Source organism: Squalius cephalus (genome assembly GCF_949319135.1).
Source record: "Squalius cephalus genome assembly, chromosome: 14".
NCBI lineage: Eukaryota > Metazoa > Chordata > Actinopteri > Cypriniformes > Leuciscidae > Squalius > Squalius cephalus.
Window position 1 is genome coordinate 18,756,061 of NC_137135.1, and position 13,266 is coordinate 18,769,326.

Below are 13,266 nucleotides of genomic sequence, written 5' to 3' on the forward strand. Positions count from 1 at the left end.
ACTCAGAACTGGAGTGAAAGAGAGAGAGGAACGATGCAGTGGAGGAAAAGACAAGATGAGAGTTGTATATGGTGGTTACAGCTGTCATTACCATCAAAGTGGCTCTTTTTTTTTTTTTTTTGAAAGGTTTCATTCTTTTCACAGACTCTGTGCAAGAGTGTCCCCGTAACTGTCATGGTAATGGAGAGTGTGTGTCAGGAGTATGTCACTGTTTCCCAGGGTTCCATGGCATGGACTGCTCGAAAGGTAAGAAACACTCCAATTACACCCTGAACAGAGAGAGAGAGAGAGAGAGAGAGAGAGTGATCCATTAATTTCGTGTTTAAAAGGATAGTTCACCCAAAAAAGATAATGTTGTCATCTTTTACTAACTCTTATGTCGTTCCAAACCCATATGACTTTCTTCTTTGGAAAACAATTTTTTATAAGACTATTTTTATGGTGCATTTTTGTCATTTTGGTGTTTGACAGCCCCAGACAATGAAAAGAGTGACTGGTAAATTCTTCAAAAACTCACCAGTATTTGACAGAAGAAAGTCATACGGATTTACGACATGAGGAAGAGTAAATAATGACAACATTTTCATTTTTGGATGAACTATTCTTTGAAACTGTGGATTAGTGGTTTTGCACTCATTGAAGGTTCTCTGTGCCATTCACATCTTCATCAGTCATTCCTTGTCATATTTAATAAAATATTTTTAATATTTAATAAAATATTAAATATTAAAATTAAAATATTAAAAGTAGCAAATAAAAAAAAAAAAAAACATGCAGATTAAGGTCCAGACAGACATAAAGAAAAGAAGAGCACATGCGATGGGGAACAGCAGTGAATTGTTGCCAGTATGGCAGGAGCAGTGGGATTCAAAGAGCTGAACACATCAAAGATGTGTGTTAATCTCAGATGTCCCAATGGCTCTAGACACTCAACAGCTTTGGGTATAGCCCAAGAGTCCAGATAGTTTCTAGATGAGCGTGTGTGTGTGTGTGTGTGCGTGTGTGTGTGTGTGTTTCTGACTTAGCTATACATTTTGGGACCAATTTGATGAAATAATTCCCAACTTAATTTATGGACCATCATCAGAAGTTAATAAATAGGTGAGTATCTTCTAAAAATTCTAAAACTGCCAAAAGTTTAAGAGGTAAGAGTTAGTCTGTAGCAATTATAATTAGCTAAGAACAACAAATGTCAATGGGAAGTCCCCATTACCCCCTCTGTTTGTGCTGTGCAAATTAACAATACACTCACTGTATTTATATACTTTACTGTTAAGAACATACTTTAGTTGTATGACTCATTGAGAAACTGAGATCTGTGTGTTAGTGGAGGTCTCTCTCTCTCTCTCTCTCTCTCTCTCTCTCTCTCTCTCTCTCTCTCTCTCTCTCTCTCTCTCTCTCTCTCTCTCTCTCTCTCTCTCTCTCTCCCTCTCTCTCCCCCTCCAAGGCATAAGGATGATGAATGGCAGTTCATACAGCCCAATATCTTCTATTGTTCACCTGGGAAGCTCATGATTAATAGTTTTGTTACCACAATGTTAAATTACATTTTTTTTTTTCATTACAGTTTTCTCCAACCGATCACAGCTGTGTGCGTGTGTGTGTACACATTAATATATTTACAATGCACAGAGCCTTGAGACTCTCTCATTACTGAAATCACCTTAGGAAGTATTTCTAGACTGCTGGCTGCTTAATTGACATCTTCTCACAGACAGGGTGCTAGTGGGTAATGTAGTCTAAAAGTCAAGAATTACAGTTACAGTTTAGCCTGGCTAACGTCAGACCTCGTCTCATTGAGACGTGGTCTGGGAACCACATTTTAATTTTCTCGTATTTGAGGCGTGGTTTACGAATGCCCAGAGCCGTTTATTGGGCGCTACGAATGTCTATCAAACGCGCCTGTACGTACCTCATAGCCAATCGTTTCAATTATACCAGATGACGTATGTAGAGCGACAGAAATTCAACGAGGAAGAAGACGAAATAAACTTGCGTTCTAAACTACTTAGAACACTATCTAAGGCTGCATCGAAAGGTAACTTCGCGTCTGATGCCATGTTGGATCCATAGATATAAACAAACTGCTTCGGTGTGTCGCATAGACGTCGTCATCGTCTTGCTGCTCCCTCCCCGTTCTGTGATTGGTTCCCTTTTTGAGGGGATAATCTGGTCCATGGTATCCAGGCTGCCTAGCAGCGTGAATAAAATTGCGCTGCGAGCAAGGCAGCATGGGGAAACCCAGGCTAGTTACAGTTACATTTATTTTGTAATTTATATAATGCTGTTACATGTAACTAGTTACTCCCCAACACTGGGAACATGCACCATGGTGATATTGTGTTTTTAGGACACGTTTAATGTTATTACCATGTTTTTGGACATGCACCATTACATTATGTTTATATGCACAATGGTAATATTATGTTTTAGAACATGTACCACGTATTACCATGTTTTTCTTTTTGGAGTAAACCTTGAAGTACCATGAATACCATAAAACTGTATGAATATGTACGAATATGTAATCTTGTTGGCTCTTTTTTTGATAAATAACTTGTTTTTATCTAATTTGTAAGTTATTTTGGATAAAAGCTAAATAAAGAAATCTCAATCATAATTTCAAAAGTCACAATAAGAGAATACCACCAAGAAATCCACCAAACTGATTGTACTTGAAATTTGATGCCTATATTTTACATCATATGTCCTCAGTGTGAGACTTTTCTGAGCCCATTGTTATCAGATATGGATTCTGTCCTCCCATGTTCTAATTCCCTATATTACACCATTCTTTGACACAACTGCCAGCCTGTTTCTCAATCTCTTTGTAAACTTATACAGATTCTTTTGTAAAAAATATCTCTCCCGAAGCGGTCTCATTTGTCTGTCATGCTATTCAATATGTATTTAGAGACAAAACATGAATAAGAAAACATCAGACGTCACTCATATCAAATCATTACTTGTTCTCTTTCTGTTTATTTCTCCAAGCGGCATGCCCGGTCCTCTGCAGTGGAAATGGGCAGTATGACAAGGGATCATGTATCTGCTATAGCGGATGGAAGGGTCCGGAATGCGATGTTCCCATCAGCCAGTGCATCGACCCCCAGTGTGGTGGTCACGGCACGTGCACAGAGGGCACATGTGTTTGTACTCTTGGCTACAAAGGAGATAATTGCGCTGAGGGTAAGTGTGTGTGTGTGTGTGTGTGTGTGTGTGTGTGTGTTGCTTTCTGTAGACATTGTTTCATTGTCAATGGCCTTAAAGTGATAGTTCACACAAAAATGAAAATTCTGCCATCATTTACTCATGCTCAAGTTGTTCCAAACCTGTATGAGCTTTTTTTCTATTTTAAAATGGGAAACACACATTCTAGCATATTTAAACAGTCGTCTTTGGCTGTTTCCCTAGATTCTCTGGTAGGGCCTAATAGGCTCCAGCAAAAACACTTCTCAGATATGAGTAAAGGCTGTGAAATATTGATCTAGATGTTGAGAACAATAGCTTTGGTTTTGATTCATTTTTTTGTTATCTGTAAAGCTCAGTGGCTCTTGAGTAAGACAGTGACTGGCAATAAGATAGAGAAGAAAACGAGAAGATTCCCAGCCTCCCAGGAGTCTAAAAATGGAAAGGGAAGAGAAAGAAAAAGACAGAGACAGAAGAATAAAGATGATGTATAAGAAGACTCGGATGAAAACAGCTAACAAACATAGAAATAGGTTGATGGAAAGCAGAGTTGATGGAAAACAGAAAGTCTGCTCATTACAGAGAGACAGCGATGGCAGCTAAACAAACAAATAAATAGAACAACAAAAGCCTTGCATATTAATTCTTTCTGATTCTCATTCTCCAAATCTCTAATTAATTTTTGAAAGTCTGGCATCAAGTCCCCATATTAAAATGTTTAGAGAGGGATTGAAGATATTTAAATGAATAGTTCACCTAAAAATGAAAATTCTGTCATTGTTTACTCACTCTCATGTCATTCCAATCCTGTGTAACACAAACTGAAATATTTAGAAGAATGTTCATCCCACTCTTTTCAATAAAATAAAAGCATAGTCAACAAGGGGCTATCAAGCTTCAAAAAAAGCAACACAAATAATGACAAAATGTACATTTTTGGGATAGTAATATGTTTGTCAGTCAAGGTTTGTGTACACAGAGACATTAACTGTTACCAAGAAAAAAATCACTTAAAAACACACATATTAATAATATCTAAATGAAAATTGTCAATCAAGGTTAGGTTTAGGGGATAGAAAATATCATTACTAAGAGAAAATAAACAATAGAATATCAATGGAAAGTTCCCACCATAACAGAAAAACAAATGTGTGTGTGTGTGTGTGTGTGTGTGTGTGTGTGTGTGTGTGTGTGTGTGTGTGTGTGTGTGTGTGTGTGTGTGTGTGTGTGTGTGTGTGTGTGTAAAAAGAGTTTTTTTAGTGGAGCACTTGGATCTTGAGGTATTGCAGATCACAAGGTCAGCACTTTAGGTCAGCCATTCTAAGATTTTCAAATCAGATATTCATCACAGCAGAGTCACTCAAACAATTTACCTGAAGTGCTGGTGACATATAAATCGATAGTCGTGATGTGCAGTTTCTGCAGCATCAACATTTGGCGTGAATGGCTTTATGCGCGAGAGGGGAAAGAGCGGCACTTCTGTCAGTTGAGGGGGGCTGAGACAGGGGTGTCACGCAGGGCACCACAGGGCCGGGTAATTTCTCAAATGGCTTTCTAGCACTTTTCATGGCCAGATCTCTTTCTTTCAGCAGTCGATATCAATTTTTTGAGGCACCTTGGATGAAACATGCGAGAGACAGGGTCAAAGTCAAAAAAAAAAAAGAGGAAGGGAGAGGAAGGAAGACAGACAGAGATGCTGAGACAGGGAGAGAGAGGGTTTGAGAGGTGAGTGTGAAAGCCTCTAGACAGGAAACTGCTACTCACACTTAGGGTGTAGTATATTGAGTTTTCATGCTTAGGTGAAAGTTGTAGTATGTACTTGTGGATACTTCCAAACCTATTTATAAGTGCAGGGATTAAAGTTCTCCGTCGTTACGATAGATTTCCGTTAATTGCATCGAGTCTACGACGGATTTCCGTCAATTGCAGGGTTCCCAACTGTCCTTATGTCTTAAATTCACCTTTCATAATTTTAAGGCCGTAAATATGCTTACATTTCTCTTAAATTAAGGAAAGATGAGGTGTATTCACCCTGCTGAGGTGGATGTGATCAAAGCCTGGAGTGGAGTGAAAGCACGTTCCTCTCTGCACTCTAAAGGCTGATTTATACTTCTGCGTCGGACCTACGCCGGAGCCTCTACGCTGTAGGCAACGCGTTGGTTTTCATTTATACTTCTGTGTCGTTGTCCGCGTTGTTGACGCATTGTTACATTTTTGGAGAGGTGCACGTCAGGGTACGCCGAAGAGTACGCGCGCTACACACAGCCTACGACGTAGCTACGGCGTAAGTTCGACGCAGAAGTATAAATTGGGCTTAAGCGTTCTGTAATCACTCCACTCTTGGTTTTCCATTCCCGCCCACGGAAAAACTGCTCTGTGTTCACTCCATTTTAAAAGTTATTCTAATACGTTTATTTTTTTATATCATGAATGTCTGAATTTATAATACTATGTGTAACGGTTTGGAAAGTATTCTACACATTTAATAAATATAATTACACAAAAATGCCCAAATGTAGTGAACGCGCCTATAGAGAGAAATGCACATTTTATACGGATTAGCCTACATCAGAGAGTAGTCGTTTTGAATTGTTTTGCTTAAAAGTAGACATTTCAAGCTTTCTATCTATCTATATATATTTAGATCTATATATCTATATCTATATCTATCTATCTATCTATATATATATATTTATCATGTCTGACCCCCTCCATATGTCTCCTGATATATTGCGCATCTAATGATCCTATCATACTCATGCTGTTCACGTTTCATATAATCAACATAGATATTAAAATCAAATAAAAACATTATATTATTTATTTATAATGCTAAATGGGTAGGTTAAAAACAGATATTCTATTATGTATAGTTTGTGATATTAGCTCACTTTTTGGCAAAAGCTCTGTTTGGCTTTTATTATTTGAGAAATAAAAACTTGTGTTAAAGTTATGCAAATAGTTAATTATTTGTATGTCTACATCACAAAGAGATAAGTGTTGTACAAGCATTAGATTGAAAACATTGAAATTTCATAAAGTGTGTAAATAATAGAAACGCAGTTCAAAATGGCCTTTTTTAAATGCTAATTATCTTTGAGTATTTCATTTGTGAAGGTAAAGCATGTACTCACTATACTCCTAATTACAAGAAGAAGAAAAAACTGCTCTCAAACTGAGTGTGTGACAGGCTGTGAAATGGGGTTTGGCCGAGGAAAAATTTTCAGTCAAAAGATTTGACTTTTTTTTCCCTTTAACTCCTGCATTATGTGATTGCTTTTTTCTTTTCTTTGTATGTTTATGTTCTCAGCATCTAAAGATATACAGTAAGACTTATGGATATAGTGATTTGGTCTAATAAATAATTAAGTATAAAAAAAATTAGTAAATAGGACTTTGATTATTAAACATGTAGTTGTGTGGCTTTTAGTTCACATCTACTAATTTTTAGGATAGTTTACTAACTAATGTATCCCTAAAAGTCAAAATGTATATTTTAACGCATAAATTAATTTAAAATGTACAGTCTTTCCTATATGACTCAAATTTCACTTTATCATTTTCTACAATTATATGATGTCTAGAATAAACAATGTCCCTCAGCTAATACCAGTATTAACTAAAAATAGCAATTAGCAAATTCATGATCGTGGTTGACACAAACTAAAGGCTTGGCCTTTAACAACCCTTCTATGTCCTTCAATATTCCTTTTTCAATAGAAATTGTGTCAATGCAGAAGAGTAAACTAAGTTTATAAACCAATATCATAGGGTCTTTAATATTTATGACAGATGAATTCTCATTCATGACTCTCACATGTTGTACGCAGTTGACTGCTTGGATCCAACCTGCTCAAATAATGGCATCTGTGTGAACGGAGAGTGCCACTGTAAACCAGGCTGGGGCGGACCCAGCTGTGAGTTGCCCAGAGCACAATGCCCAGATCAGTGCCACGGTCACGGTGCTTTTATTCCAGACACAGGCGTCTGCAGCTGTGACCCCAATTGGATGGGCCCTGATTGCTCTGTTGGTCAGTCTGCATGTTTGATTGTACCCTCTGTAATACAAATGTTTTAGCATAACCTTTCATTTCATTATTCCTGATTTCTAATGTATGATATGTAAATTGTGGCAATACTGCTCTATTCTTCTTTCCTCAGAGGTTTGCTCGGTTGACTGCGGGACACACGGCGTATGCATGGGTGGCTCGTGCCGCTGTGAGGAGGGCTGGACGGGTGCGGCTTGTGACCAGCGTGTGTGCAATCCACTTTGCGTGAAGCACGGCACCTGTAAGGATGGGAAGTGCGAGTGTGAGCAGGGCTGGAATGGAGAACACTGCACCATCGGTAGGCATATGCCCACCCCTGACCCAGACTGTGACCTTTTCCTGCTCCCTACACTCACCATTGCAAAAGATGTCACATGCTCTGCTTATACTGTTCTCATAAACATTATATAGAGACCTTCCTCTTATCTGTCCTTGAAGCTTAACACAAGAGGCTCCTGTTTTTGGATCATCATTGTTGGTCCTGGGGCAAAATTCGTATCAACCAGTTAGATTTCAAGAAAAAGGGGTTAGAACTAAAGTTAGGGTCTAGAACAGTGTTATCATTGCTCTCTCATTTTAGGCACAGATTATCATTTGGGAAATTCCTTCACCAGGACCAGCAAAGGATGTTGATCTAGGAACATGACCTGTTCACATGCAGCTCAGGGATTTAGGAGAACTCCAGGAAAAATTGATCCATCAGGATGGGGTATAGAGTACATCATTATAAAACCTTTCCCTTTCCCAAATTCTGCTCAAAATGCTTGTGGTCCTCCTCAGAGTCTTCACATTGGTGACATGCATAGAGGGCACATGCTGTAGCGGCTACAAAAGCAGGCGTTTGTGAGCACCCATCTAGATCAAAAAAACTTCTTTTTTTTTCTTTTTTTTAAATAGGACACCCTATGCCAGGGGTTGTCTAAAACTCTGTAGGAACATTGCCCTCCAGGAGCTGGATCAAACACCCCTGCCCTACAGTCTTATGAAAACCACAGACACAAGTGACAGTCATTGCAGGACCGCAAGTACAAATCAAGTGCGTCATTAGAGTCAGGGCCCAAATCTCTGGAGAAGAAGTTTTAAGCTTTTAGAGAATAGTGGAGAATAGCAAACTAAAAATCTTCCCTTTAAATCTCTATGTAATCACATTACCATAAGTTTATATGAGTTGTAAATAGGGCATAAGACACACCAAGGAGAAATCAGGTACAGCAGAGTCAATAGGTGTAGGAAAGATCAATGATGGCTGTGCTCAGGTGCAATAGTGTGTGGTAGTTATTGAGGATAATTAGACTGTTCCTCTGTCTGGTGTTGGACTTAGAACAGATTTAGTTGTGTTTGATCATGCCTCAAACAGCAGATGAGTGGGCTGCTGGGTAATGAACAGTCCTTGCGGAATAGCTGCGGCTGATTGAAGGGAGAGGCGTCTTCACCTTGATAAGTCACACCTCTTTTTGCCTTGACTTCTCTCTTTCAAAAATAGACTCAAATTTTCCTTTTCCTTTCTATCATCTTCTGTGGGCGTGTGTGTGCATGTTTGTGTGTCACTCCAAAGATGATCTGACAAAGACTGAAAGTGCACTGCCTTTAATCCTTCTCCCCATTGTACACCATGACAGGAAGTCTGTTTATCGTCTCCAAACTCTTTCTGTAGGCTAAAAAACACTTGTGCTTCCATCTTCAGTTTCCATTTTTATTTCTTAGAATTCTTCTGTTTTTAACTGATTCAAATGCAGCAAACACATGTATTCATTTGTCTTCTTGTTTTGATGCATTTTTGTTCTCTCTGAATGTCCTCTCTGATGCAGACTTTTGGGATGGGAGTATTGAAGGTATTGTACCTCGTCGTACTGTGACTAGTGCTAGCTGAACTTTAGTCTGGTTGTGAGCAACCCCTCCGCCTCTGATAGCTTGGCTGCATAGCGACTGTGTGCTTCTGTTTGTAGAGTAGCCGTGGTGGAGTAGAATGTTGTGTCGAGTAGGTTCATAGTGCTAGTCTGTGTTCTTCAGCGTGTGTGTTTATATTCGTGTTGTCAGTTGATGATAGTATAGCTCTAATCATCTGTTTTGCACTTTGTTGCTTTTGAAATGACCCTCTCCAACAGCATTAACTGATCTACGGAAACTGTCCAATCTGTCTGATCTACTTGGAAAGAGCAATGGCTTGTCAGTCCTTCAGAACTTAACATTTTATTGATGTTTATTAATCCAAAATATTGACCACATCTTACAGTTATTACAGAGATAATCCTGCTGGAGTAACTTTGTTCAAGTTGTTGCTTGAGTCAAAGAACAATATATGACATAATATTAAATCTCAATGCCAGTGCAACTGGTTCCACTCGAGCAGGCACCTCTTGAATGCATGGAATAGAGGTTTATCTGTACAGCACCTCTTTGCTTACCTCCGCTACACCAAATCATCATCGACTTTACAAATCCTACCGCGGGAAAGGTTTGACTTATGAATGTTAATTTGGTGATTAGATGGTCCTATAAGATTATCTTTTAATTTAAGCACAACCTTATATTCATGAGCCAAGACATTGCCATGATGTCACAGCCAGTCAGTCTGTCAGGTCTGTAGCGGAGCAAAGGTTTGAAGACAATCTTGCAGAGTAAATAGATCTTGTAACAAATTTTAAATATTTAATTGAAAAGAACCAATAGAGTTTAATGACATTTAAATTGAACTCTATTGCTCCCTTAAGTACTGAGCTTTGTTATCACCACAGTAATACGAGAATCCTATGCACAACAGGACCACACTCTTGCAATGCGTTGACCAAGCAATTGCATTAACCTCAAAGACTTTCTTTTTGTAGGCATTAGTTTTTGCATCTTTGAAGAAATTCATAGAATGGTGCCAAAACGTATTAAAGGAACAGTCTCCCTGGAGCAACATGAGGTTAAGTGCCTTGGTCAAGAGCACAATAGTGATGGCTTCTTGTGGCGGATGGAACCGGCAAACTCCAGTTAATAAACTTGAGCTGTAACCACTACAGTACACCACCCCCATTCTCTTCAACTGCTGAAGGAGCAGAGTTAAAGGCTGGGCCAACTACATGACTCCAAGCAAAATGGGAATGCCTGCTTTTAAGTACACTGCAGTTTCTACTGGAGGTAGAGTAGTGCTCACCAGCTCTTAGCAGTCTGTTTGAGTCTGGCTTTATGTTTGCACAGAACAGAGATGTAGGAGGCAGTCATCCTACTCTCTACTTCCATCAAGTCCACCTCAGACAAAAGAGCTAAATTAGAGGAAACTGCAAAGTGGAGACAAAGTAGATCACATAGATTTTGCTGTACCTGAGGGATGCAGATATTGCGAGGAAAGGGATCGGGAGGGAGTGGATCCTAAGGTAAATGTGAATATAAGCCGTTGGTGCAGAGTGGGTCAGGAACAGCAAGCAACGTTTTTACTGCACATATTTCGGCACAAAGGGTGCAGGACCACAGGAGGCATGGTAATGACTTTGTCTCGGTGCCTGCATGAGTTCCAACTCATAGGATGAATACTAATGGAGGGGCAGGAGTGTGTGTGCTTTCCTTAGAAGGGAGAGTACGGTGTGTTTGCAGGGAGTGTAGGATAATAAAGAGTTTAACTGCAGGGCCCACAGTGATCACCTGAATGCTCATGCATCATAGGAGCGAGTCTAGAACAAGAGCTAGTGATAATAGTTACTCGATTTAAATGCACATCTCTAATTGGCTGAAATGGCATTGACTTTGTATGCTAGAGTTTCCTGAGTGGATGTGAGTTACACTTGATCAAATGCATGATTGGCTCATGAGTGGAAACCACACCCACCCTGGGTAAATAAGCATACAAGACAAATGCATCCCAGCTTCCCAACTGCACATCTGTTTGGTGGATTTCCTTTTAAGGAATGGCATTATCCCCTTCTGCTAAAGTTCAGAAGCCATTTGAGTGAGAATTTTCAGCTCCTCGCTATGCCTATGTTGAAATTCAGGGTGTTATTTGACTTTGTAGTAGTACATGAAACAGTATAGGTGAGGAAAACCTAGACAGAGGCCATTTAATACAGTAGGTGCTCACTCCCTGTGGGACTTTATCGGTCTCTTCCTAAGGCGAATTTGGAGGATTTATGAATGTAACCTTTATTTTATGACCTTTAAAGGCGAGAGGGCTGCAGGCCAGTGGACAGGTGCCGGTTTAGGAGGAGGACTAGATTTATCTTCCACACATTCTTTCTCCTCCTCAAAATCCCATCCTTTAAGACATTTATTTCTCCTTCCTTCCTGCCTTTCATTCCATCCTTCTTTCTTTCTTTCTTTCTTTCTTTCTTTCTTTCTTTCTTTCTTTCTTTCTTTCTTTCTTTCTTTCTTTCTATCTTTCTTTCTTTCTTTCTTTCTTTCTTTCTTTCTTTCTTTCTATCTTTCTTTCTTTCTTTCTTTCTTCATGACTTATTTTACGCTTTCTTTCTTCCTTTCTTTTTTCCTTCATTACTTTACTCTTTCTTCCTTCCTTCCTTTCTTTCTTTCTTTCTTTCCTTTTTTTCCATTTTTTCCTTTCCACCAATACATCTGTCTCTTTCTATCCATATCTCCATCCATCAGTGGCTAAATGTTGCTATGCAGTGTGCTTCTTTCCCAATCTCACCTTTGCGTATCTCTCTCATACCGTGTGCGCTGACCCATAACTCAAGGCAATCTCAGCTCCTTTTTAAGTAGATTACAATAGAGTCAACCCACATTACTTTAGCCAGATAGCTTAATAGTTTGTGAAACCCCACTTTATTCTAGTTAGTGTGCTGAGAATCGACTGGCCTTTGGCATGAAAGAGGGACCCTACTCAGTGCTGCTCAATGAGGAAGATCAATGGTCACCATAGATTTTACTGTTCTGGTGTTTCATAAGTATTTGGCTGCTTAAAATGGCAGCTCCATTTAAAAGGCAATCATTGCTAAGTGACTTTTCTCTCAGCTCAATATTGCGTGACAATCGATGCATAGCAGGCTGTTAATGTGGCATCTCAAGGACCCCAGACATTGAAAATTACATTAATTAAAGCAACATTTGATTTGAGTTACAATGGTTGATGCATCCCAGTGCATGCTGGGTTTTCACACTCCTCTGATTAAGGCCATTTCTTTTTCCCTCATCACAAATCATCTGAAGTGTCACCTGTGCTAGGTCAGCTGCCTAATACTATATAGCCTTGTGATGAAGGAAACTGGCTCCTTCCAAAAGGCTGTGTTTCCAGGGTAACCATAAGCGGAGGCTGTGACACGCTAACAGAAGTGTTAACTGTTGGAGATTAAACTCCGAGACACCAGCAATGGTTTCTGATGACACAGTGTGGGGTCACAGCATGGATTTTGTTTTACAGCGAGGTAAGAGACGATGCCCACGGCAGTGCTGAGAATTTTAGACCGCATGTTTTATTTACACACAACTCCTGATGACTCGGAAATGTCAGGTCACATCTCCAGGGTGCTTAATTATGGACTGGTGCGGCTAAAGAAGAATAGTGCTTAGTCTTTTTATTTTTATCTTGTGTTTGTATATCTCAGTATCTGGCTATCCCAGAGAGAGCTTCCTTAAAACATTCACATCAATCCATGCTCTTCTTTTTAAAACTTTTGTGACGAGATTGTTTTCTGCTATTGTCTTTTAGGATGACTGTTTATCCCCTAACTGCATACATTAAACACCCACATACATGCCACATTTCACTCCAAAAAACCTGTGGTATATTTATCAAATCACTTCTATCTATAAAACATCTTTTAAACAAGTATACTGCCACACCTCTGTTTTCTCCCACACTATGTTCTTTTTCTAAAGTCTTTGGTTCTCTCTGTCTCTCTCTCACACACACACACACACACACACACACACACACACACACACACACATGCGCATACACACACACGCATACACACACACAAACGCATGCATGCATTCACACACACACACACACACACACACACACACACACACACACACACATACCTCGACCTAAAGAGCCATCCTAATCTGATCTGTAGACTCCGGTCTGTCCTAA

The 13,266-nt window shown here is 39.4% G+C and overlaps 1 protein-coding gene across 5 annotated transcripts in view; it reads left to right on the forward strand.

Moving 5' to 3' along the window:
- Positions 1–13,266, forward strand: part of tenm2a (teneurin transmembrane protein 2a) — a 300,779-nt gene that overhangs the window by 266,444 nt on the left and 21,069 nt on the right. For all 5 annotated transcript variants that reach the window (XM_079892536.1, XM_079892537.1, XM_079892538.1 and 2 more), the window contains 4 exons: positions 145–246; positions 2,995–3,189; positions 7,020–7,220; positions 7,351–7,536. In XM_079892536.1, the coding sequence (XP_079748662.1) occupies positions 145–246; positions 2,995–3,189; positions 7,020–7,220; positions 7,351–7,536 (684 nt within the window). The remainder of the gene's footprint in view (positions 1–144; positions 247–2,994; positions 3,190–7,019; positions 7,221–7,350; positions 7,537–13,266) is intronic.